This window comes from Nanorana parkeri, unplaced genomic scaffold, assembly GCF_000935625.1.
Source record: "Nanorana parkeri isolate BGI_ZX_2015 unplaced genomic scaffold, ASM93562v1 scaffold199, whole genome shotgun sequence".
In the NCBI taxonomy this organism is placed as follows: Eukaryota; Metazoa; Chordata; class Amphibia; order Anura; family Dicroglossidae; genus Nanorana; species Nanorana parkeri.
The window spans coordinates 593,910-621,738 of NW_017306467.1; the positions used below are offsets into that span (position 1 = coordinate 593,910).

General features: G+C 41.2%; 1 protein-coding gene across 1 annotated transcript in view; it reads left to right on the forward strand.

Moving 5' to 3' along the window:
* SMTN (smoothelin) overlaps positions 1 to 27,829 on the forward strand; it is a 122,263-nt gene that overhangs the window by 87,069 nt on the left and 7,365 nt on the right. Inside the window, exons 9-20 of the mRNA XM_018555491.1 lie at positions 10,339 to 10,558; positions 10,595 to 11,073; positions 12,982 to 13,260; positions 16,635 to 16,948; positions 20,249 to 20,395; positions 22,167 to 22,242; positions 22,339 to 22,503; positions 22,667 to 22,729; positions 23,144 to 23,207; positions 23,904 to 24,056; positions 25,656 to 25,779; positions 26,461 to 26,612. Of these exons, the coding sequence (XP_018410993.1) occupies positions 10,339 to 10,558; positions 10,595 to 11,073; positions 12,982 to 13,260; positions 16,635 to 16,948; positions 20,249 to 20,395; positions 22,167 to 22,242; positions 22,339 to 22,503; positions 22,667 to 22,729; positions 23,144 to 23,207; positions 23,904 to 24,056; positions 25,656 to 25,779; positions 26,461 to 26,612 (2,236 nt within the window). The remainder of the gene's footprint in view (positions 1 to 10,338; positions 10,559 to 10,594; positions 11,074 to 12,981; positions 13,261 to 16,634; positions 16,949 to 20,248; positions 20,396 to 22,166; positions 22,243 to 22,338; positions 22,504 to 22,666; positions 22,730 to 23,143; positions 23,208 to 23,903; positions 24,057 to 25,655; positions 25,780 to 26,460; positions 26,613 to 27,829) is intronic.

Consider the following 27,829-nt stretch of genomic DNA (forward strand, 5'->3'; position numbering starts at 1 on the left):
GATATATAGATATGTGTATATAGATATGTGTATATAGATATGGATATCTATCATAAAATCAATTTTTGCGAGTTCATTGAGGGACACTCGTCCCACGCCACTGTGTTCCTGGCCATATGTATAGCTTTCTCATAAAAGTGAAGCATGCTAGGTGTTTCCCTTAATGGTCTTGAAGATTTATTTATTAATTTATTTTAGATGCAAGCAGTGTAAGTACCTAAATATAACTTGGTATTGGCCTCTAGCTGTTCCTGTTCAGCAGGGATTTAGTCTGAGAAGGAGCAAGAGAAGTAGCCAATTAGTTTGTGTGCTGGCAAGAAGCACGCTGATAGTAGGAGGTATAAGAGCAACAGAGATAACTCTGCACAGATCACTTTGCTGCTTCTGCTTTCACTGTTGCACTGTCCAGTCATCGGCAGTGCTGGGTCCAGGACAGTCTGGGCTCGGAGCAGGTGGGTTGATGCCGGCAATCGGACGAAAAGGTATCTTATGGTGAAAAGAAATGCAGCGGGGAGAGCTCTGGATTGAAACTGAATATTTCAACACAGGATGTTTGTTTTTTTCTTTTACCTTCTTTTTTTTTTTATTGGGCTATTCACTTTTATCTTGTTTTTGGCAGGAGTTATGCTCTAATAGTGTTCCTGCTGATAAGATATCCCATCCCAATACATAGAGTAGAATCACAAGAATTTATAAATGTGCTACATTATGTTCAACGCTGTTAAGCAAATGAAAGGAAACCTTTAGCAAAAGACATTGGCTTCTATTAACAACTTCTGACAATGCTAGTTGTCTGGCTTTAAACTTACATTGCTGTTGGAGGTAACCAGGCAACTAGCATTTTCAGAAGAAAGTCTACAATGGTAGCCTACATGTATAGGGTAGTCAGAGTGATGAGTGTGTTGATGAGCACTGGTTACCTCTACCCCTAATTAATGTTAAATAAGTGTGATTTCTGGGCACATGTATTTTTTCTTAGAAAGAACTTTCATCCCCCTTGAAAATTTTAAAGCTGTGGTCTTTGAAAACCGTTTATATAATGGATTACTTTAGGCCGAAGAACACGTAACTTTATTTCTGATAGTTTTACATAACCTAAAGCAGCATAGTCTGTGCTGTAATCCACAGCAGAGTGTATTTGTAGAAAATTACATCTTGAGAAAGAGCTTTAGGCATTGAACAGCCTGCAGAAAACCAAGCGTTGCTAATAGATAATGAACTTTTCACCCGAACAGCAGTAAGAGGGTTAAGATAAAATAGCACTGGATTGGTGAGGAGGGGGAAGGAAAAACTAAACAACTTCTGATCTCCCTGCCTTATTGGGATAAAATATGTGTAAAGTAGGGAGCCTGCATGAGCTTCCAGTGCCATTCCTTTAATGGACAGACAGTCAGAGCTCTGTTTAAACAAGAGCCTGGGGCAGCACAAGATGAACAGGTCTCTGGAACTATATCCTGGATATATCTATACACTCCACAGGAGTGTACAAAGACCGCAAGTGTGGCCTGGTGCAATCACATAGCTTAATGTCTTTTTGCTATTCAGTGTCTCTCACTGAGGTATTGTGGTACAATCCTGAAAATACTTGGCTTGTGATTTGGCACAAGCCTTTTAATATTTCCCTTAATAACATATAGTGTGTGGGCAGGTAACTTCAACAGGAAATCTGGCACACACCAATGTTCTTTAATGAATCCATAATTTCAGCAAGCTGTTTTGAACTTGACTATCTCAAATAATAACAATGTAAGTGGATGTAGCAATTTTCATGTTAATATTTATACCCTGGGTATTATAGTAGATAGTTTCCTTCCTTTTCAGCAACTAAACATTTGGCTTACAAAGTTCTGCATACTTTGTTGCAAAGTTATAGCTATATGTGATAGGTGTATAGCAAATCTTCATACGGTCCCCGTAATTTGTTGCAAATTTATAGCTATATGTGATAGGTGTATAACAAATTTTCATACGGTCCCCAAACTCTTGCAACTCTTCATATACTCCTCATGCTCTCCTAACACCATGTTAAGCACAATCACAATACTGAGACCTAGGTCAATATCCATAAGTAACAGTGTATCAAAATACTTACAGTATTACTAAAGGCTTGGCGTTTTTTTTACCTTAATGCATTCTCTGCACTAACGTATAATCACTTTTTTTTTTTTTGCATATATCTACTGCTACCAAGCAGTAGATATATGTAAAAACATGAAATAAACATAAAATAAAAAAGTTACCAAAAAGGTAATTACTTACCTTCTTTCTCCGTCACTCCCTCCTGTCCGAAGATCTAAAGATTCTTGAGCGGCTAAGTAGCATGATGGGGCGGGGGCATGCGCAGTACAGATCTCCAGCGGGGAGAAGAGGCGAGACTCGCTGTAAGCATGCACCCTGGACAGACACCGTGGGACAGGAAGAGACAGGAGTCTGCAGTGGATCAGAGACCAGCACCAGCGCTTCATTACTTTTCTATAACCCCCATCCCCCACCACACTTGCCTGTGATGGCTAGTCTCCTCCGCCACGACCAGGAAGATACTCTGCTTTCCTCGAATGTCCTTCTGCCGTCGGTCAAACTGTGACTGTGGGAGCTGGGGGGCGAGGCTTGCCACATGCTGTGTATCTATGGGTGCACACAACTAGGTGCGGAAATGCCGGCTAGGTGATGGAGGGGCACACAGGGAGCGGGGCTATCAGTTTGGGGACAGCTAGAGAGCCAGAAAATAAAGTTAAAAGAAGAACAAAAGGCAGTCCAAGTATGGCCCTCATAATCATAAAAAGAAAAAAAATAAAGGTTTAAAATCCCTTTATTGTATGATAGGTCAACTATGTGCACACTAATTTTATGCAAAATAATTTGCCAAGTGCTATTACTAACTGGTTTAAATATTAATAATGCAGGCAGAGAGTACCTGGGCTATGGGCCTCTGTAGCAGATTTATGGCCCTCCTGGGACTGCAGTCAAGGTCTTATTTTGGACCATAAGATGTGCCAATATTTTAAGCCCTAGGAAAATAATGCAGTAAACTCCCGGTTATCCAGCACCCACGGGGATTGGTAGGTGCCGCATAACTGTATTTTCTGGTTGCTTGAGAGTTAATAGTAACTGTCAAGCAACCACCCTCCCCGCGGCACCCAGGCCCCATTCACCTGCTGCCTAGCTTCTGTAGACAGGTGACTGTAAGCAGCCAGGAGCCATAACCAGTTTGCTATTGGCTATTTCAAATTGCCAATGGCAGGCTTGCTATTGAAACCCCGGCCACTGAGCAGAGAAGCGGCCCTCGGAGAGAAAGTTCTCTCTCGGGTCCGCTCCCCTGCTCAGTGGGCTGCTCCCCATTGTTTACATTCTGCTGCCAACCGCAGAATCTAGCAGCATGTAAACCAAAGAATTTCATTAGCATCTAAATACATTTATTCGATAACAAAATTTTATAGTGTGCATCAAGCCACCGGCAAAAAAAAAATTGAGGACATATATATTTTTGTGCCGGTTGCTTCAATGCCGGATAATGGTGAGTTTACTAACTATTTCTCTTCTCACAAATTCCACACAGCTGTGGAACACCAGGCAGCTTGCAATATTATCATATTTCATCTGCAGAATTGCACAAGAGTCTCTTCCTTTTCTGACGCCTGCCAATTTCATTAACCTCTCAATTTGGCAGTTTGGGATAATCAGTATTATCTGGCTTGCTTTGGCTGAGCTAAAGAGAGCTTAAGGTAGCCAAGAGATGTTGTTGTGATGATTTTACTTTTAGTATAGTGCGGGTAGGGTGGTCATCGAGGTGTATGCGATGTAAGTATGTGATACAGGAATTCCTAAATGCACTCTGCAACATTGATTTAACCTAGAAATTAGGTAAAATATAGAAAACTTATTTCATAGATGGAGCCTAGCACTAGTGCCCAGTGGGCTCAGTCAGCCCTCTGGCTTCTTAGATACCTTAGAAAATACTAACAGCAAGAGAATCCCTCTCACTTTCCTGTCAATCTGGGAGTTTTGATAGTTGCTGCCCGTCTTGTGTGTTGTAATACTTTGTGTTTCAGTAATATACAAAAAATCCAAGAAGAAGCACTGAACCTTTTATAATGTCCACAGAATGTGTGCCCACCCAGGAACTTCAGGAAGAGTCCCCAGCAGATATAAGAACTGTCCTATTTACTTTCTGACATCGGCCAAAATATCCGATTTGGGTGGACTGACTCTTTAAAGTGACTAGTACTGGAATTACTAATGCACCGGAACCGGTTTTTCAATACCAATATTGTCACCAGGTGACGAGGAACACCCGGAGGCTGTGTAATGACTCACCACCTAGTTTCCGGTTTGGCCAGCTTCCCCACCAGTCAGGAAGCCGGGTGGCGAGTCCTTACACGTCCCCCGGCTTCCTAATTGGCCGGGAAGCCGGCTTCATGCTCCCTCGCCAATCAGGAAGCCGGGCAGAGTGTAATGACTTGAACACATAGCAAGAGGCGCATCACTATTAAATAAGTTGACATAAAAACTTTTTTTTATTTATACAAATCAATAATCATATTTAAATTATTAGAGTACAAACATGTGTTCAAATACATTCTCTTCTCAATTCGCCTGATGCCTATCGCAGCCATGGTGTATACATATACCAGTTTGAAAGCCATGTGTGTTATCATGTTTGTTCTTCACTGTCCTTTTAAGCAGTCAGAATAGTAATTCTCAATGGCTTGTTTTTAGAGGTCTTTGTCTGGACGCGTTTTGCTGATGCACTTCCTTGGGGGACGTCTAGGTGACCAACACCAGGTGTCGGGGGCGAAAAGGCATCCTTAAAAACAGAGGTACATTCTTAACACAAATCCCAACCCTCTGGCTGGTTTGCGGTGTGGACAAATGTGGATGGAAGAACTAGTCGGCTTATGCTAGTGTTTTGTTATTTGTTAGATGATTTCTCCTCCACACCTTGCTATCGTCAAGAAGATGATGTCCCTTTGTTTTTAAGGATCCATTTTCGCCCCTGACAGCATCTGTAGGTCATCCACAGTCCCCAGAGGAAGCGAAACGTGTTGGAACAAACACCTCTGAACGCAAGCCATTGAGAATTCCTGTTCTAACTGTTCAAAAGGACAATGAAGAACAAACATGGATAACACACATGGCTTTCAAACTGGTATATGTATGCAACATGGCTGTGGTAGGCATCAGGCAAATTGAGAAGGGAATGTATTTGAACAAATGTTATTAATCTTCATGTAAATAATCTGATTATTGATTTGTATAAATAAAATAAGTTTTTATGTCAACTTATGCAGTGGTGATGTGCCTCTTTAAACCACCCAATTTCTTGATATGTGTTCAATACTTTAATCAGGGAGTGAGGTGCCTATCAGACTGAAAGAACCTGGATTTTATCTTGTGCTAAAGCGCGTAATGACTTGCTGCTTGGCTTCCTGATACCAGGAGTACTCGTCCAAATACTCGGTATCGGCACCAATACTAGTATCGGTATCTGTGCATCCTCCCTAACGGGAATGCATGAAGATCAAATCGTGCTTACAGACAGATTTTATGGATAGCCCAAGCCATGGTGACTGTAGGTTGACGTGTACACACATAGCTGAATGCATTTTTGTAAATGCAGACTGCACAGGATCTTATGCTAGTTAAAGTGCACTGCATGTTCACTACAGCCTGTGTTCACTTCAGAGGTTGATGGGGGCTTTTAAAGAGGAACTCCAGGATTTTCAAAAGTTAACCCTTGCAGTAGGACTAACCCCAAACTGCAACGGTTAACTGCTCATTTTGGTCTAGGGGTGCATATAAAGAAAATGTATTTCCCTGATTTTCAACTCTGCCTGGCTTCGAGTTCCTGCAGCCTCTTCTTCCCCGGGCTCTGGCAGTCTGAGCCCTGCTCACGACATCACGTCTATGCAAGGTCCATTCACTTGCATTACTTGCATTAGACGTGAGGACACAGAGGGACATATACCACAACCGAAGTGGAGGGGGAGAGAGGTGAGTGGTCACTGTCGCAGGATCGAGGAGCGGGTGAGTGCATCTTTATTATTCTGTTCCGTAGATCAAAACGAGCAGTAAAATGGTGTGTGTAGGTATTTTAGTACATCAGTCACTTCTTTCTTTTACACAATTTACTCTGTTAGATCTATGAGTAAGTATTTGTAGTCTTGCTAAGCTTCCTCAGTTGCTACCTCATTTCTATAGCAGGCACCTCTAGTTGTCTACACTTTGTTTAAAGAGCACCCCATGAATCCTAATACCTAGGGTGCTCTGGTATGCAATTGCTGACCTTTGCTAGGAAGTTGGCCCTGCCTCTGCCTTAGGACTGATTCACACCTAGGTGACACAGTTCATGCGTGTTTCTACATACAGTAGCAGCATGCGGTTATTTGCGCATTATGCACATTTTTAATGAGCGTAGATGAAGACACATGTTTTGACTGGCAGCTCATACAACATTGAGGGCAATGGAAGAAGCGTGTTTAAATGCACAAAAGCGTTCAAAAAAATGTGCAACATGCTTCTGCCGCACATTTTTGGCCATTTCCAATGAAGTCTATGGGGACGAAAAGAAAAGTCTTTGGGCTTTTAACTGCCCAAAGAAGCTCCTCTATCTTTTCAGGTGTCTGGCGTCTTCCTGCTCAGGTGTGAACCAGGGCCATTGAAAATCATGAGATTTCTTGTGTTGGGCATTTAAAAGCTCTTTTCAAACTGCTCCAAAAATCCTAGGTGTGAACCAGGCCTTACAGTTGGTGATTGACTCCACCCATCACCAGGGGTGGATCCAGAGTCTAGTCTCCGGAGGGGCACTGGCAGAAAAAAAAGCCCCCCACATCTGGCTCTTCCACTGCTACTGTGCCCATCTCTATCCTCTCCCACCTCTGTTTTCACGCGCCCTCCCCCCTGGCTCTTCCACTGCTACTGTGCCACCCCTTTCCTCTCCCACCGCCTCTGTGTCCACTGCCCACAGCTCTCCCCCCGGGGTACAACGCACTCACCTGACCTCTCCTTCTGGGATGTTTCCGCCGAGCGTTCTGTACTCACACAAATTAGGCAGCTGCAAAACCCCAGCGTGGGCTGAGACGGCCGCCTAATTTGCCTAAACACAGTGCAACCTCTGCTTTGGGTCCCGATTGTTCGGTGCGGCCGGCCCAGCCGAACAATCCAACCCCCCGCCGCCATGGCACTGTGTGGTTAACAGGAAGGCTGCCGAGGTCCCCAGCAAGCGGGAGATCTCAGGCAGCCACTTCGGTTTAAAAATTTAGTGCCAGTGTTCTGTCGAACGCCAACCCAGTATCTGGGTTGCTTGCGCACAGATGGGATTAACGAGGAAACAGGCATTTATGTACAAAGTATTCGTTTGAAATGGTTACTTGTGTCCGTTAATATTATGCCGTCCATGGCAGTAAATGATGGATGCCGGATGGAAGTGAATAACGGATGGCATATTATTAACGGTCACATCTAACGATTTAAACTAAATACTTTGTCAATAAATCCCTGTTTCCTCCATAATACTGGTCTGTGCGCAAGCGCAGATACTGAGGTCGGCAAATTTGACTACGTCGGCGTTCTCAACAGAATACCGGCATCTGCGCTTAGTATCGGGGAATTTTCACGAGTATGAGTACGTGAAAATGCCCATTATTGGGACGGACTGGTGCATACCTACTTAAAAATATAATGCATTGCTGGGACTTGTAGTCCTGCAGCCGCACAGCCGCCCGTACATGCTGCGGGTTGCAGAGCGGCGGGGAAGGAGCGGCACTATCTCGGGGGCTTTTCTTCCTCTCTGAACGCCAGAGCCCGGTTGCAATTGCGACTGCTGTGACCCTGGTAGTTCCGCCAGCGCTGGAATTTGTAGTCCTGCATATAGCTGGTGGTAACAGTTATGCAGAATACCACCAGCTATACATTTTACATAAAGTCAGCATACCACCAGCCAATTGGTGTCTGTATGTTGGAGAGCAATGGGTTTTGGGACTCCTGTATGTTTTATTACAGGCCTGGACAAATCTTCCTCAAATCTAGGCACCAGCATCAGAAAGTTGGCAAGCAGCAACAATGCAGGTTTCATCTGGCACGCGCAGTTCTCACCCCATAAGTGGTCATTTTATACAGGTCTCTTCAAATCTCCTATCCCCTTTCCTGCACATGACGGCAGTCATACATGTTAGCGTACTTATCAGCAGTATGATTACATCATCTGGGTATACTAGTAATCCTTAAATGCTCCCTCACTCAGACCTATCTATCATCAGATGGGCAACCCACCACACAGTCATGGAGCTGTAACCATTGTCCTCTACATATTACACGCAGAGGAAGTCGGCTCCAGCTTCCAGGCACTGGTTGCGGTGCCGTGGGTTGCCAGGCTGATATGTAGGTCTATGTGAAGGAGCAGGACAAACCCAGTCAAGAGTTGGCATGGTGACCTTGCAACGAGGATTTCAATAACTATTGTGAACGGTTGTAGTATTAAAGCTGAACTGACATGTAGGACCTGGTGCCTGCTAAGACATGAAGGTGGCAGTTCATTGAGTGTTTTGCTTTATTTAGGCTTCAGCCGGTTGATGCAACATCTGTATGCTAAGCATGATAATATAATATTAAGGGGTAAACCTAAGAACAAACCTTTTATATATTGTCAGGCCTTAGCTGTGCATTTATTTTGCATGTCCATGTAACTATATGTGAATTGAACTGAAACCACATACAATGGTTTCTTCCTTTTTCAAGGTATCTTTTGTAAAACACATATTCTCCACTCCCCCGTCGTATAACAGAGGTGTATATAGAGGAAGCCATGTTTGTAGCCCAAATCAGGGGAGCAGTCTAGGTATGACAACCATAGATACAGTAGAGTGAGTGGGCCTAGCCGCTCTAGAACAGGAAGGGGGTTATTCACAGGATTACCAGGGTAAAATGAGGGGAGAAAAAGCTGCTAATTTATTTTTGTTTCTGGCTTTAGATATGCATTAAATCGGCTTTAGTCTAAGGCAGGATTTATATAGTGGTGTATAGTGTTGGTGTTATTGTCTATAGTAACTGCCATCAATAGTTTACTGTGAACTTCAAGTGTTTATATCATGGCTTTCATATCCTGTTTTCTGCTCTAAGCATCATGAAAAAAAATGCAGTGACCCAAAGCAACCAGATGACACCTTTTTATTGGTGTAGAGAGGTCAGAAGAGTGGAAAAGGAATTACTATAAGCCTACCTAACATTCGTTTCTTCAATGCACAAAGGGATTTTTCAAGAGTCTCAGTCCTACTAGCAACTTCTGTTCTTCTGAGGAAGGAAGTCTTAAAACCGCTAGTCAGAACACTGTCCTGGTCCAAACCTTCCCCAACCCACTCCCATCACAGTGGCTTTAATGCAGAGAACGTGCAGCAGTGCAGGAAACAGTGGTCTGTCATTGTATTCCCTGCGATCCCTCATTGTCTATCATTTATGGTCTTTTACATATTTCTCTATTGCCCTCTGATCTTTTCTATTTCTCTCTTACCAACTCTTTGTTTACAATTGTACATACAAGTGTATTAAATACTTTCATGGACATTTTTTCCTGTGTTAAATAGCTAACATATACAGCATCCTCGTTGACTGACTGAATATCTAGGTCACAGTGTGTAATTTATTAAAATACAATGTCGGCATCAATATATACCCCTGCCCTACCTAACTGTCTGTATATCGTGTGCACCTTTTTTGTATCTGGCTCCGATAACTCATTCTATGCTTTTGTCTTTGTTGTACCTCTTATACCTCCTGTATCATTCTATTTGTTACAATAATATTTCAACAAACACATCTTAAATGAAAATAAAGTCTAATTGTTGACAGATCACTGTTGACCTTTATCCAAAAGTAAATAATTTGCCTCTCCCTTACTTGTAGTACGCATTTCTTATTACAGTATTTTATATTTAATAACATCACTTGCAAAGCACGCAAGTGGGCCTACAAGGCAGTGTCAACTACCTGTAGCAACCAGCTATTGTCCCAATGTAAAAATATCAAAACAAATCTGGTCTAGAAGTCACTGCGGGGCTGGACAAATCCAAGGAGCCAGGTATCCAATACTCTTTAAAAAGCACAACTGACGCCTAACTTTTGAGGGTTTTCTCTAGTTATTGTTAATAGAGCTGGCACCTAAAAGTATCCTGCTGGCTCCTGAATTTCTTATTAATTTGTCCACCCCTGGGGTACTGTACTTTTCACAGTCTTGCTACTCCTTTTTAGGTTTCTGGTCTCAGAAAACACTAACCTATATCTCATGTTCAAAATGATCCTGTATAAATATCGATACCAACGCAGCTACTTCTTTTGTTTCCATTGTAGATGGCAAGGTTCCACTTTTCCCTTTCAAAAGAGCCAATTCTGTGAGAGACAGAGTGAAGAAGTTTACAGAAGAGCCCCCAGGCATGCCTCCTCCTTTTACTAACAGATTCTCCAGCATGAGAGGTGAGAGACTCCCTGCAAGAGGAGGACGTATACAGCAGCAGCAATCCCTGTTCTCTGCAGGTCAGAAGAATGGCCACGACCACTCGCAGGTGGCACAGGAAGAAAAGGTAGCCACTAAATCTGCGCTTGGTCACACAGCTTCAGGACTTGGTAGCCAGAAAAGTGGTCAAAGTACAGGAAGCAGTAACAGAACACACAACAGTAAACCAACATCTGTACCTGAAATAAAGAACTTCAGGAGCTGCTCCTTTAAAGGATCCTCGGCTCATGGCTCTGCAGGACTCGGCACATCCTCTGGGGAAGTGAACAGAAGACTTCCCCAAAGCAAAGGCTCATTCATCCCAAAGCAGGAAGGTGGGAGGAGCAACACAGACCAATTGCAAGTTACCCAGGCCACAACAGAGGGGGGGAGACAAGTTGAAAATACAGATGGGACCAGTACAACATCAGTGGTACAAGACAGTGCACAGCGCGCTACATCACCTCTGTGTACATCTTCCAAAGACACTCAGGACGACGACATGAAGACCTTGCTCACCATTGAGATCAAAGATGGACGGAATCAAGGGACAAGTAGTCGGATCGTGGGGCAGCCAGGAAATCAAAGAGCAGGTAGAGTCCAATTTATGAAACCTCTTTCATAAGTAATATGTAAGGATTTTAATAATACACATAACTCTGGTTATCATAAAAGGTCCACAATTCTGTTAATTTTAGTCATGCTGTGGTCACACAGTGGTCCCACAGTCTTGCATAAGTCTACATATTGATTAATATTAGATGACATTTTTACATCCTTAATATAATCTGCAATTTATAATGATTGCATATCTGCGGTGGCATGCAAAGGGTGTAAGTTTTGACTTGATTTGGTGTTCTGCTGACCCCTAGTGGTGGGTTTATATAATGTCTTCATGGAAAAGCCACAAGCCTTACTGAGAGCGTTGTATTTAAGCCAATCTTTCGGAGAGAATGGACATTTTCTGCCTCCTAAAGAGCCTGCTGTGGTGCCATGGTGTCAAACCATACACATTATTAAACTGAATACAATGGATTAGTTGCATTTTTATTTTGGGGAAACCCTTTTAAGTATTGTACCTGAATTTCAGGTTTGGTAAGTTGTTAATAAGATCTAAGAGACATGAACATTCAATATGGCCTAATATCCAGGTTTACTTATTTATTATGCCAATGCCATTTCTGTTAATACTGCCTGCTGAATGGTATGGGCAAATATTTGTATGTTTTCCTGTTTTGGATTTGCGTGGAAAATAACAATTGCAATTCTAATGCAGTTTTTCTGAACACCGAATACATAAATGAAAACATAGTGATATATACAAAATGCCTCATATTAGTTTAAATTACCACTGTGCTGTTGATCCTAACACAAACTACCTGCTAGTTGGCCTTCTATACCAGAGATAGAGATATATAGATAGATCTAGATATCTAGCTATAGATAGATCTAGATATATCTAGATATATAGATAAACATGATGCCAATAAAAGACACTTGCAGAATATATCCATGCACCTTCACCACCAGTGTCTTTTATTGTCGTCATGTTTACTTGGAGACGTTTAGCCCCTGCACAATGTCTTCTCTAAAGCCATCCATCATGTGGCTCCATTACATCACTAGCAGGTCATGGAAATAAACAGAAGCCAGTTATACCACATGCACGGCACTCTCATTGGCAGCAAAGAAAAGAATTATGGTATTTTAATGTCAGTTATTAAAAACAGAACACTGTTTTAACTACTACTTTTACTGGCTCAGAGTGTGCAGACCTTTCTGGTGTATATACAGTGGGCTTCTGCATTCACTATGCTTTCCAAATGTTCCTGTGTTTCCTTGAATTGTTCATGCAAGCAGACCTGCCTCAGACGTTTTGTTTACTGAAATGTGATAAAGCTAGTGGCAGCAGCCAAATATGACCACTGTAACCACCCAGTTTGGAAAATGAGACCTGAATGTTGGCGTCTCACCATTTTTGAGTGACAGGCAAATGATGCCTTGAGGTCATATGAGGTATTAACAGAACATTTTTTTACTGACACAGGACTAATATTGGGGTTTTCCAAGTCGCATTCTCTGTGTAGTAACACAAAAGTCCTGAGATGAAAGTGCAGAATCTCCACTGCTTATGATTTGATGGATTAAAGCTCAAAAAAGGGTTCATCAATGAAAGGTGAATAAAAGTGGAGCTGTTGCCCAAAACAGCCAAACTGATTACACATTTTATTCTCCGGCACCAAAATGCTGGAAGTATGTGAGCAACTTTTTTTTTTTTTTTCTTGCTCCAGCATTCATAAATTAAATGAATGCTGGAGGCCATGTTTCCACTGTAGGTGGATAGGAACCCACACATGTCCTGTACGTTGCCGCAGAGCAGGATATAGGTCTACACTAGCTGTTCATTTTGGGAGAAATTACAATGTATGACAGAATCCCAAGTATGTGCGAGTTCAGCAAGTAATCCGTGTATTTAATTGTTTAACTTTTTGTTTCCTAAGAACTGACTTTGGGTCTGACGGCTTCCCCATTCAGAATTGGCAGTGGTGTCGCCACCAGCAGCATCAACACAAGCGGAGTCAATGCAGGCAGCGAAATCAGTTCAAGCAACATCAATTTAAGCAGTGGAATCAATGCAAGGATTGTGAACACAAGCAGCGCTAATGCTGGTAGTGGGATAAGTGCAAGCAGCATCAATTTGGGCAACAGGACCAATGCAAGCAGTTACACTACAAGCAGCGACAATGCAGGCAAAACCATCAGTGTTGACAGTGGAATCAGTACTAATGGAGAAAGCTCCAAGGTAATTCAAACTTGTTTGTTAAGACAGACTATATCAGTTTATAAATTGAAATCTGAATGACAGAAGTCAGTGGAGAGTTCAGCTGTCCTGTGCAACACTGTGTTAACACAAACAGCATCACAAATAATATATAAGTGAATTGGCTGGTTTCACAGTGTACTACATATTCATAATCTTAACTAGTATCCCAAAAACATCAAGGTGGAAATGTATAGCCCATGAAAACATATAATGATAAGACCAGCTTTTGCTGCAAGATGTCCTCAATCTGATGTCCAGCATCATTCGACCCAATTCCTCTGAGCTCTGGTCATCCTGAACCCACCCCAGTGTGTTGCTGGACAGTGAAAGAAGCAGCAGGGTGATCAACTCGTCTCTCTGCAGCTCTGCTTTCTCCTCCCATCACCATGCCTCTTGTCAGCACATGACCTGATTGGCTCCTTGTGCTGCTACCTACTCTCACACTCCAGCTCTGCTGCACAGGGACTGCAAGAGGCTGTTACCAGGTCACATTCAGGCACCTACACTGCTTGCATTTAATGATGTATTAATTAGAGAGCTACGTTAATTTGTGCTATATATTAATACTTGGTATGCCTAGAGTTAAGATTTTAGTACATTCAAATTTACCATCCCAGTTACTAGAGCAGGCATGGTCCTTGTGATCTTGAAAAGGTTTCTGAAATTATAAATACATTCTGAAATTTAGGTACATTGGCTATGATTGAACAATTAAGACTCATGTCTTGTAACAATTACAATTTAAAGCCCAAGTTATAGCTTGTAGTGTAGCTGTGGAACGATCAGGATCGTCAAATGTACAAAAATATTAGAGTGGCATGTTATTGGTAAACGTGTAGGGTTCAGTTTTCATCAGATTTGCTGCACCCTTCCAAATGCTTTTTATTCCCTTTATTATTAGGAGTCTTACCTAAAGTATGTATAAATGTTTAAATGTGTATTTACTCCCTTGAGTTTTTATGTCTTATGGCTGTGGAACATTGTGGATTTATTTAAATTTTTTTAAACTGATCAACAGAAATATACTCAAAGAAATTAAAACTGGTTTTGCAAAGTGACTTAATTATAATTGTTTTTTAAACCGATGCAATAATATACACTTCGTCAAAATGGGACCCCTAAATCATCACAGGTGCAGCCAGTTCCTTTCCTAAGTCACATGATTTGGGTATGTGGGGATCACCAGTGTGTAGTATAAATACATGTATATCTGGAAGGCCCAACAGCTCGTGATTCTGTATCCAGGCATAACCTACACTTTGAAGACAAATGAACACTCAAACCAGTAACTCAATAAAAAGGCAATTGAAAAGTACAGTTAAATCATTAAGATTATGGCACATTTCGAAGTCTAAAGAGAAGTCGTCCCACTAAAAATGAGCGACTCCGCAAGAAGTAAACTAGCAAGGGAGACCACCAAAAAACCTATGATCATTGTGAAGTAGGTACAAACCTCAGTGGCTGAAATTGAGACTACACATGCAAGAACTGTTTCACGGGTGCTTCACCAGTTGCAGCATTATGGGAGTGTGGCAGATCAAAGCCATTGTTGACTAAAACCCAAGACCTCTCAACTACAGTTTGGCAGAAGGCATGTGGGTGAGTGATGTTAGCTGACCATCAGACTGAACACCATGCTTGGTCTAAGCACTGTATATCATCATAAATACACCATCCCCACCGTGAAGCATGCTGGTGGCTCATCATGCTGTGGGGAGGTTTCTCAGCAGCTGGCCCTGGAAGGCTTATAAGGGTAGAAAAAATTAATACGGGGAGGAAATCTCTAATGTAGTCTGCAAGAACCCAGGATCATGATTTGTCATCCAGCAAGACGGTAACACCAAGCGTAACGCCCAAACAAAATAAGAATGGCTTGAAACAGTGTTAATACCTTTGTGTGGCTAAATCAGAGTAAAGATCTCAATCCAATATAGCATTTATGTATGCTTCTGATGCAACCAGGAGCTTTAACAGTTTATCAACGGGAATAAGGAAAAATGTGCAGTGCCCAGAGGAGCAAACCTGATGGAGACCTATCCATACTATAATTGATGTCAAAGGTGCATCTACTAATGCAGGGAGCGCACACTTATAACGTCACAGTTTATATTTCTAACCTTAAAGGAAATTCCTTTTGGGGAAAAAAAAAAAGATGAATGCAATAGGGTTTTTTTTTCTGCATAGTCAAGCAGTTGCAACAGGCTCCTGCCTATGTCCATACCGAGATAGAGACATTCAGTAACATGGAAGGAAGGAAGTGTCAATGGGCTACAAATGCAATTCAGGTAATTATTAGCCTGTTCAGTAAAGAGTATATTTCTATTGATCAGTGTGAATACAGAGCACGGTAAGTATGTAAAAATGTGAGATCCCATACCAAATGATTCTCGGCTTAGTTTACAGCTGTGTGCCGTATTCTCTTTCGCAACCAGGCTTCTTTATTGGCCTGATGCATACATTAATTTTCAAGCTTCAGTGGCAAACACAACCATCTGCAAAAGTAATTTTGCACTGAAAGGTGACTTTGAATGCATCTCTATCAGGCCAGTTAACTCCACAGTGGCAGTCCTGGGTTCCAGGAGATTGTGCTACATTTATTACATGGAATAGAACAGAATACACTGTTGCATGCAGACTTCATTTTTACCCAGAAGGTTAACTGACGGCCTACAGCAATTGGAAGACCTAGAAAGCAAAGCGGCATGATTAGTAGTCTCATCATATGCTAGTTATGTAACCGTGCAGGGTTGTGAGTTCTACAGTGCCAGTCAGATTTGATTGCATACTTGAAGTAGGCAGCAGCAGTCGATCCATACTCCATTAAACTCCATTAAAAATTAAACTGAGCCCAACATAGGTGAAAACTTAAAACAATACTGCTTAGAAAATCTTAAATGTTTTGGAATTGAACCTAAACTAAAGAACAACAGTTGTTTGGTTTTTTTTTTCAATTTTATGTCTGTATAAGCCAGGGTTTCCTGCAAAGCATTGTTCTAGTGCAGGCAGCAGAACAGTTAACTTGCTGCTTCATCTCTAGGAATAGGCAGCTTCCTGCCACCTGCTGTGTCCATATCTTTCTTCCCTTTGTGTCCCCACAGAGATGTTATGTAAATATATTTATAGCTCCTGTCTGTAAACATTCCCCCATATCTGGATTAGAATGGGAATCTGAGCTGGGTCCAAGCTGTGTCCTTGGACAGATCCACTCTGATTTGTGACAGTTACTCTGCTGAGAGATACACCCACCCAACATCCTGCCCGGTGTCTGTTACTAGTTCCTGCCCTAAGCTAGCTTTCCAGGCAGAGCTGATCTAACCATGCCTAGTGCAGGTACCCAGGAGCTGGATAACCAGCTGTCAGAGCCAGTATACAGTGCTGAGCATGAGCTCCGGATTTTTCAGAAGCAGATCTCACAGCAGCTGCGAGACATGGCCATGTTACTGGACCCACTGGCAACTACGGTCAATGACTTAAAGGAAGAAAATCTTCAACTCCATCTAGAACAAGAGAGGCTAGTACAGCAGGTGGAGGAGCTGACTCTCTTCCTTGGTGTTCAAGAACCATGCGACTCTGTGCCTCATCCTCCAAGGTTTGCAAGTACTCGTAGATCCTCCTCTGTGCATCTGTCTCGAAGTAACAGCCTTGTAAGTGTCTTTGGTAATCAATTTTTGCTTTCCTGAGAGTTGTTTTAAAGTAAACTCTAGGCGTGAATGCTAACTCTTGAAGTGTGGCTACCCCTGCACTGCAAGGGTTAAGTGCTTATTTTCGTCTGGGAACAAAAATAATAAAGATATACTCATCTAAACTTTGCAGCTGGCTGTAAGACTGGTCCCTGTAGCCCACCTCTTCCTCCGCTCCAGTGATGGAATGTCCCTCTGTGTCTTTATGTCCTATACACTGACTAGGGCGTGATGACTCACAAAACCTTAGATCGTTGGAGCGGAGTGGGAGCGAGGCTTCAGGGACTGGTCTAGCAGCCAGCTGGCACTGAGGTTCAAGTGAGTCTATCTTTGTTTTTTGAATTCCTAGACAAAATGAGCACTTAAACCTTGTATTGTGTGGGTAGCCCCACTGCAAAGATTGAGATTCCTGTTTAAAGGAGAATTATGGGGAGAGTGAAATACACTCATCCCCATAATTAGAACTGGTGTGTGACACTGAAGCTTTCACACGTCTGCTCTATTGATCGAGTACTGAGCATTCCCATGCCGCCAATTGCTCAGTTCCCGATCATCTCCCTGCAGAGAGCCGTGACTGTCAGTCACCACTCCCCGCAGGGATTCCCCTCTCACCTCTCTGTTCCTCCAGCGCTGACTAGAGGAACAAATGGTGGAGGTGGTGGGCACAGCTGGCTCTGCCTCTATGGAGGCAGAGCCAGCTGTCAATCAGGTAGCGGGGTAAATTCTGACAATATTGTCCGGATCCGTCCTAGCTGTAGTGCGGCTATGCGTTGTCAGCATGTATCGGGCAAGTACATAGGGACGGCATGTAATTTGGGTAGCACAGTCTGTCAATTTTTATCATCTTTTAGCGTACAGCCAACCAGTTTTACCTTCCTGCATATTTGGTGGGAAAAGGGGTTGACCTGCTGCGTACTTTTATTAATATATATATATATATAGAAAAGATATAGATATCTATAGATATATGTACATACACTGTATATTTAGATAGAAGTTGTCTGTTTGGGCCAATACTGACCCCACAATAAAAAAAAATATTTTTTATTTTTATATATACAAAAATAAAGTTAACTGTTCATTCCCCTATCCCACTAAAATATGCAATAAGACCATTTTGTCCGGCAAACAGTTCATCTTAATGAGTCATCTGAAAACATGTTCTGCATTAAAAAGGCTGTGAGGTTATTTAGTTGCAATTACCCTTTTCAGAACTATTTTAAGGTTTTGTAGAAATGCCATTTGCATTGTTTGGCAATCCTTGCATCCTATAATAGCTCTTGGCATGAGGAAGCAGCCACATGTCCATGTGTTTGTGTGGTTCATTGGCAACTCATCCATCCAAATCCTCCATTGTCTGCTCTGGTTTCATATCCTGTGGGCAGTGTTCATAAAAGTAGGATTATTTTTTGACATGTGAAATTGTTTAGCATATGTAGTGAAGAACAGCAACAAATGGAGAGCAGCCACTGACCATGAGAGAGATTGAGCGTTACTAATCAATGTTTTGCAGTGTGATTTACATTTCCTAATGAATTAAGGTAAAAGTTCATTTAAAACATGACTTATTCTGGCTTAAAAAACCCAATACACTGCTTCCTAGACTTCTGCCAGGAAATTATGGAAGAATGTTATTCATCTTACCACTAATAGGCTGCTGTGTTTAAAGTGCAACTTTTGGGAAACTAAAAAAAAAACTCTTGTAGTTAGGCTTCCCCTGCACTGCAAGGGTTAAACGCTCATTTTTGCCTAGAGTACCATTAAAAAACACTTTGATTTGCCTTATCCCTCACTCCCCCTGGCAGCCAACACTCTCTCCTCTTGTGACTAAATGCTGTGGGTTGTGGATGGCTTGGCATCCTCGCATAAGATTCAGGAGTGGTCTCATGTGATTTGTGAGGAGTTTAGGGATTTTCCAGGGTGAAGCTTAACTCCCTTAGTTCACCCATCAGGAATATCCATTGATGAGCAGTCGACCGTTCCTTAACCTTTCTCTACAAGAAAAGGATTTTCAAGTCCTAACAGGGTTATTCACAAAAGGGTGAAGAGTTTGGAGAAGACAGGAGAAGTGAACATTCTAGGACAAAATGGCTAAACTGGAAAGTGAGCTGAATTGGAGAATTTTTCCAAATCTGCTATTTTGTCCACTTCTCCTGCCTTCTCCTAACTCTTCACCCTTTAGTGAATAACCCTGTAAGTCTTTTTTTGTAATCCGCAACTTTCAGAGTAAATGGTTGTTGGGGGAGACACTTCTGTGGATACTCAAAAATGAATACTTACTTATGGCAGCACTTACCTCTAACCAGCAGAACCCACATTTCTGCTTTGCAGATAAAGGCTACAATTTCAGCCATACTTCTGCTCTGCTGTGTTAATGAGCTGATGAATATGCTCCCCAGTAGGGAAAAAAAGGGGCCACAGCACACATGTACATTAAGAAGAAGACCTGGTGGTTGCATATTTTTGTTGAAAGGCCATAATGGCCCTGAGTGAGGCCACGTGGTGAATATCGCAATACCTTTGGTTCAGTTGTCCTTTAACTAAGTAAAGAGTCCAAAGAACTAAAGTCTGTCCTGGAGAACATTACAGGGAATATTTATCAAGACTTGAATATTTTTAAAGAGTTTGTGTTTATGTACATAAATTTATGGATGCCATATTTGCTTATTGTTATGTATGCATGCTGCTCATCTAGTTTAGGAGCACAACACAATGCACTGCACACTTCCACAGCACTCAGCTCTGCTAACCAGTAAAGAGGACCTATATATTCTTCGTCCTTGTGGAAACTACATGTTACCTTTTAGGTACCTTTTTATTTATGCAGCCTCCTAAAGGCCAAACTACTACTAGCTCAAACTATGGGATGGGAAGTCTATTGCAGTAAATGAACTGAGAATCTTCTCACCTGGATAGCACATTGGTTATTCCTGGACTCTCCTTTTCCAGTGCAATTCTGAGGACAGTACAGGCCTTAGGTTTAGAGTTTCACAGATACTGAGAAAAAACGCTGATATTTTAGAATGTAGTATTGTCTCCTACGACTTATCCTAGGCTTGTCCTTGGGCTCCTCTTGCTGAATGTACTATAATTTACAGATGGGTATGTTTCTAGCGGCTACAAATCTGCACTGATCCTGGAAATATGGCACACCTACCATGTGAAAATATGAATAAGCAAAACTATTTAAAAAAATGTCATCTTGGTAGGCAAGGTTTAACTTTTTGCCTAAATATTAACATACATTACATGTTTCTTTCACAGGTTGAAGCAGAGCCACCACAGCCGACTAACCAGCAGGTAGAGGTATTTCTTCCAAGCACATCTGAGAAAGTAGAACCAGAAAAGAAAGCAAAGCTTACAGCAGATGAACTGTGCACTATAGAAGATGAGGATGTCCTTGACAAAATGGTGAGAACATTGTGAACTGACTGCTAATATAAAAGTGTAGTTGGATTTCCTTCTTCCTGATTGTCAGGATAAAGCACCATCTGGTTTGAAATGAGGCCAGTGTACCCTACAGCCGTTTCTGTGTTGGGTTGATTTCTGAAACTTAACATCTTGCTATGTAAACCAGTTTAAAAACCTCTTTCAGCATCATATTATTATTGTCATATTTTCTCATCTTCACTCCAGAGATAAACCGGGGCATTTGAACATAACGGAAGTCAAAGGCTTGCCATAAATGGATAGAAGTTGTCACATTACACAAACTGTTCTCAAGCACTAATGTGATGATCTCACCATGTATGGACAGGGGACCTGAGGATCTCTTTTATGATGTATCGTAGGTTTCAGAATTCTGGCCAACAAACTAAGGTTCTTTTCTGTCTATGCAGAGATAAGCCAGCATCTTGCTGCACTGTCTGTGCCAAGTAACAGGCAGATTGCTTGTTATGCACTGAATTGTGGATGTGCATGTTTGATGAAGGTATTGCCCAAGAATTTTTGAACAAGCAACCAGATCTCTTTGGTGTGGCATCTTGTGACTGCTAAACATTTTTTTTCCAGACGATACACATAGCTCTTCATAACATGCTGTGTGCATGTTGATACATGCAGCAACATTTTCACCACCAGCCTTTCTAAAAGGAACAGGTGATCACCTAAGAAATCCTTTGCACATTTTCTTCATTCATAGTTGGGAGCATTGTGTTTCTACAGACATTGGTTATCTATAATAATCTGGAGTCCATGGAGTTAATTTCCTTTTCTATTGCTTGGTTAGAGGGAAATGTATATCATAGATTTAAGTACCGTTTCATGTTGTTTAAATCCGTTATTTCAGTATTAAATGCAATACTGTTAAAAAAAATAAAATGTATGTATGTATGTATGTATGTATGTATGTATGTATGATTTTATATAGCACCAACAGTTTGCACAGTGCTACACAAAACAGATGGAGACAGTACAGTTACAATACAATTCTGAGGGATGAGCTTATGGGGAAAGTACAGTTGTTGGATGCAACATAGGCTTTCCTGAAGAGATGATAATTTTTCAAGGATCTCCTAAAGGAAAACAGAGTAGCAGTTAGCTGTACAGGTTGGGGTAGAGAGTTGGAGGAAGAGGCTCTGTAGAAGTTGTGGAGGCAACAAGGGGGCTGAGAGAAATTAGTCTTGGGAGGAGTGAAAAAGAAAGGTTTGGGTGATATTTTGAGATGACGGTGGTAATGTAGCTAGGAGCAAAGTTGTGGATGACTTTGTATGATGTTAGTATTTTGAATTTAATTATTTGGATGAACGGAGGCAGTGGAGGGATTGTAGCAGCCACCATACAGTTGGTAAGGTGAATAACTCTTGAAGTCCCATTCATGATGGACTGAAGGGGCGATAGCCTGTGTAAATTTAGGCCAAAAAGCAGGGAGTTGTCATAGTCTAGGCAAAAGATAACAAGGGAGTGAATTAGGAGGGGTGTCATTTGTTAGGAAGGGGCTAATTTTAGAAAAACATTAAGATGGCAAGATTTGGACAGTGATTGCATGTGGTGCTGAAAGGCAAGGTCAGAATCCAGAATTACACCTAGCCTGGCATGAGGTGAGGGATTGATCATTGTGCTTTTGATCCTAATGGAGCAATTAGGGGGCAGGGCCCTTAGGGGGGGGGAGGGTTGGGGCTGTTGGTGGAAATATTATGTTCCCCCACTCACATTTTCTGAAAAAAAATGCTTCTTTCTACAGCTGGATAAGACCACGGACTTTGAAGAGAGGAGGTTGATAAGGACAGCCATGAGGGAGTTACGACAGAGGAAGAGAGGTATATTATAACATGTAAACTTGTAATGCTGGAGAGAAGGCTGACCCATATTTTTTGTGGAGAGACTTGATTCAATTGTGTGACCTCTGTTTCCAGAACAACGTGAGAAAGAAAGAGACCAGCGCTTACAAGAGCTGAAGAACAAGGAGAAGGAAGCCAGACTAGCGAGAAGCACAGAGACCAGTTTGCGGCAAAGTGAAACTGTAAACCATGGCAGAGCTGTCAGCACCATCACCAAAACACAAACAATGATGCAATCCAGTAAGTTTATGGTTGTGGAATTAACTTATAGTATCTTCCAAAAACACATTTTTAATTCACTTTAATGCATGTGATTTTTTTTGTATGCTGCTTTGTTTGAATGTATTGCATTATATATTCTCTAGGTGAAAATGGAACAATAATACTTTTTTTTTTTTTGCAGATGTTGGTAGTAGAACATCAAGAACAACTACAGTGGAGGCTAGTTATATGAAAAGATCAGAAAGTAAGTCCTGGCCATATTGCAGTGTTATTTGACCAGTGGTTACAGTAATCTTGAACACTTTGGGTTTGTGGGACATTGTATATCTAGCCTAAGGAAAGGTGAAAAATGATCATGGTCTTTTCTTGTGGGGTTAGCTAGCCCACAAGAGGAGGAGAGGAGAAATCTGCTTGTCCTCTGTAGCCCTGGAGCTCACTGTTGCTTCTTACTCTATCAGCCTGGTTGCAATGATTTGCCCACATATTAGAAAATCTCCATCAGCAATACCAAGTGCTTCCAATGGCTGCTTTCCCTTTCTAGGATAACCCTAAACATACCAGACAACATATCTATGTTGAGACCAGGGGTTTAAATGGGCTGTTTATGTCCTGGCTTTTCTATTCTTCGTATTGTGTAAGCTATGGATATTTTTTTCAGATGGTGGTACAGTTCTTCAGACAAAATCTGCTTCATATAGCTCAACATCCAACAAAGTCGGCAGGTAAATATGAAAGGTTTTTAAAGGGAACATATGGTGAATTTGCACATATTTCCTTCCCTTATTTATCATGGTCAGGACTGACAAAAAAATGTTATTAGGTACCTATTAAATATTGCATATTATTATTAATATTATGCAGTCTACTATCCAGCCAGCAGATGGAGTGGCAGGCTCTTCACACATGAAGCCTTGTATCGCCTTCTGCTGATCTGAAAGAAGTTGAATTTTGTAGCAGTTGAAAGTGCAATAACCTTCATAAAGAATGAAATGGCTCTAGGAAAATCCAAGCTTCACACAGAAAAAAAAACAGGGATGCTAGCCTAGTGAGATTTCCATTCTTGTTGTGCAAATTTCAGCCATGCACATGCCAAGGCCTAAACGTCCTATGCCATTCCACAATGCTCTTCCTAATTCTGCATTACAAATCTGACTTGCTATTAATAGAAGAAAAGCAAGAGGTTAGGCCATTGGTCTGGGGATCTGAGGGAAGCCAGTCCTGATTTTCCCCATCACCAAAAATGTGGTACCTGTGATACCAAGGCTTGAGTCGTCTGCCCAGCCCTGAAGAGAACATAGTCCACTGTGTACATTTGTTTTAGCGCAAAAAAACTGTTTCAATAACCTTTTTTAAAATTGAATTTTACACCATTGTAAATGCCAGGCTATGTGTGCATAACTCTATTTTACTGTCTGCAGTGTATTTGATCGAGAGGATGATGGTGTGGCGGCATTGGAGAGGAGACAGGCGGAAAGGAAGAAGGAGCTTATGAAAGCCCAAAACCTTCCTAAAACACCAGCCACACAGGCTCGCAAGGCCATGATTGAAAAACTGGGGAAGGAGAGTGGAAGGTATGCACTTTTACATTATCCATTGCACAGTTCTAGGGTTTGCACACCTGCCATAGGGGTTATTAGGGGAACCCACTTTTCCTACTGTATTTATAATTACTTTATATTATGGAAAAGGTAAAAGAATTTGAAACACCCAGTAACATCAGCAGGAAGAGAGACACTTCTAGGTATGTAGGAACAGAACTAGGAACTATAACAGGGCGATTGTTTGTTGATTGTTATAAAGATATTATTGTAACGCCCTCCACGCAAAACTCATTTGTTTGAAGTTATCGCTATTTTTATTCCCTATTTCTGCAATTTATTACTTATGCTTTACTTTTATTTATTAAGGAAGCGCAGCATCATTACCAATGTTTGTGCTATTTCTGATCTGCTTTTCTCTTAGGAGTTTACAGGATATTGTGTCTTTTTGTTTTTGCTACCTTGTAACTATAGACAGAGTGCAAATGTGTGGCTATCGGAATATTCCAAAGGCCTGGAAGTGCAGTGGAAGAAAATAACGAATAGACATATATTTACAGTGTTTATATTTCATTGGATGACCTTTCTGTAGTACAAATTTGTTAAAAAGTGGGGGGGGGGCTTTGAATTCATAAACCATTGTATAAGGCCATTTCTTTCCATATCCTTAAAATGCCATTTACAGAGTTTATCATCAGTAGGAAAGTTCTTCACTGTATGGAAATGTCATGGTTTTCCTCCTGTCTTGCTGTCAGATATCTGGGTTTTATTTGAAGTCACCAGCAAAGCAAGTATAGCTAGAGTCTTGTCTTACTGTCTGGCTGAGCATCTAGCCTGCCATATCTAGGCCCCTTACATGCATTAGATGATTCCCAACTGCTTACTTTAACCTTTTTTTTTTTTGCTAGACCCTTAAAACTGTCTGCTGTATTTTTAAGTATAGAGGACTTTGTAGATGCTCAGTCTTCACAGCAAAATAAGCAAGCAGTACAGTAACAATTTTGTATAGCAGCTTGTTTAAATAGAGTACATTTGTGCCCTGGCACTTCTATTTTCGGTGGGAATAGAATGAGTAGAAACTTAAATTGCTCAAAGTGTATGTAAACCCTAATGATAAACTTCTCTTGCTGTCTGTTAAATATACCATACGGACACATTTTGTTATATCTGTTCAATATAAACTTGTTGATCTGCCAGAAATCCAGCTCTGTTCTGTGCACTCTTTAAACATTATTATTAGCCCTGCCCGGGTCAGCTCTGTAGTCCTATAGAACACCTCTACCCTTTGTTATGGTGATGAGGGGGTGGTTTTCTGAAGTTTAAACACGCTTACTTACTCTCCTGGGGTAACAACTCGCTCCTATGTGAATATACCACCTTAAACCACATTGTCACCTTAGGACAACTATTGCTTATGGTCAGATCACCAGGTAAAAATAGGGAACAAAAACTTGAAAAGAGAAAACGAATGCAGCTACCACATCTATGGACTGGTAAGCTGCAATAGGTAACATTTAATGTATTGGTTTTAAATAAACTTTAATGTGCATGTTGAATGAGGATTGAGCGCTCTAGTTACTTTCACGCTGAACTGAAATTTAATGTCTTTGTGCATTTCTTTTTCTTTTTTAGTTCATCTACTCCTGCTTTTGCCAAAGTCGCCACTCCAAAATCATCTGCATTTGGAGTTCCGAATGCTAACAGTATAAAGCAAATGTTGTTAGACTGGTGCAAAGCAAAAACCCGAGGTTACGAGGTAGGTCTTCTAGTAGATCTTGTATGCTTCCATCTTGTTCATTTCTGGAAAAATCTTTACTCCTAAGGAATAAAGTAGCTTTAGGTTTAGCAAAATATGTATTGAGATAATTTATATAGTCTGCCATTGCTGACCTTTCCTACTGTTATGCTAAATGCTATTTACCTGGTTGCCATGCAGACAAAATAACATCAATGCTTTCACTAATCTGGCGCACATATGCGGTTCAGGAGTTCTGGCTGCACTTTGATTTAATTTTCCTATATGTTTGACCAGGTCAATAACTCGGAAAGTATTGAAGACGGAAAACATCAGACAACTTTAACATTTCAGGGAGAGGGCAGCAATTACATCATCTCAGTGGCATATTTTTTTTAGCTGTAGTTATTATTTAGCCCTCCCTGTTTGAATGTTTAACAACCATGTCACACCAGCATCATCATAATACATTTTCTATATCTTATAATCCATATTTGTTCATATAGCAGTGCTCATTGGTATTGGCAGGTACTCTTCATTATACTGTGATATACATTGTACAGTAAATTCTTCTTTGGATTTTTAATACAATAAAATGTATCACTAAAGATATCCACTTTTTCATTTTTATACTGAATGTAACATCACGTTTTAGTATCGAAGCGACGGTAAGCTAGCATTGTCACTTTCTTCCTTTCCTAGCATGTGAGCATCCAGAACTTTTCTTCCAGCTGGAATGATGGAATGGCCTTTTGTGCCTTGGTTCATAACTTCTTCCCTGAGGCATTTGACTACAACCAGCTAAGTCCACAGAACAGGAGGCAGAATTTTGACCTGGCCTTCTCAGCTGCAGAGTATGTATTGGCTTTCCTGACAAGCTTGTGGTTTTTTTTTAACCTAAGGTGCTTTATTTTTGCCGAAAAATTACTGTATGTTAGAAACACGCATTGCAGAAAAGGGAACACTTATGTCTTTTTAGTTTTATGAGCAAAAGGTTTTCCCAAAACCTAAAGCATGCAGGGTCTTCCAACGGTGAGTATTAGTTATGCATAATATGGCTTAAAGCTAAACTCCATGCTGCAGTTAAAGTTACCTTTTGATGTGGAATAAGGTGAAATAGTTTCCTTGTTCGAAAAATTCTTCCTCCTCTTCATTAGACCAGTCCCCCAGTGCTGCTCCTTTTAGCTGCCTGAAAGATAAACTTGGTCACGCCTCTTCAAAGGTCCTTTTAACTTGATGACCAGTAGAGAGGCTTGGGGGAATTGGGCTGAACTGTAGCGGAATATGTAAGATTTCTTTACAAATTTAACAGCTTATATATCTAAGCATACGACATGTTACTCCAGGCTGAAATTGGGCTCCACAGTCCATAGTTTACATCTCGGGTAGTGGCTCAACTCGGCTTATATTTCTGGATCTATGGATGATTTTTACATGAGGTTTTCTCGGAAATCCAGTCCTGGCTGTGCATTTTTTTATACATATGCTCAGTTTGGATTACTGAGGCTTATGACCGTTTACTTTAATAGCATGTAAGTGAGCATGTCCATTTTCCCAGCCACTAACTAAACGCCTGACTAATAGAGTTCCCCCTAATGAGTTCCCCAAATCAACAAGGTGGGTCTTGTACCTTTTTAGTGTTCTGTCAGCACTCAGCCTTGTCAGCTAGCCGTAAGCTCACACATCAGAGAGAGAGTGAGAGAGTCCTAAGCATCAGTCAGCTCTCAAATATAAAGGCATGTGGACAGCTGAAACTAATAATGAGGTCTTACTACCAGGCAAGTGGTAAATAGTGGGCCTAGAGATGGAGGTAATGTTCACCTAAAACTACAAAGCCTCTATACCCAAGGCAGGACGTAGGATTGTGAGAAAACAAAGTATTTTTCCACATCGGCCATAAAACCTGGAGTCCGTCACTATGGGTATGTGAGAAACCTAGGTGACATACACCTACCTCTGCCAGACAGTGCATTAATATAAATAAATATATACATATATTGGTTTGCCAAAATGCAATTTACTGTGTAACCATGACCATTTTAATGTTTGGCTGTGCCATTTTCTGTCCCCC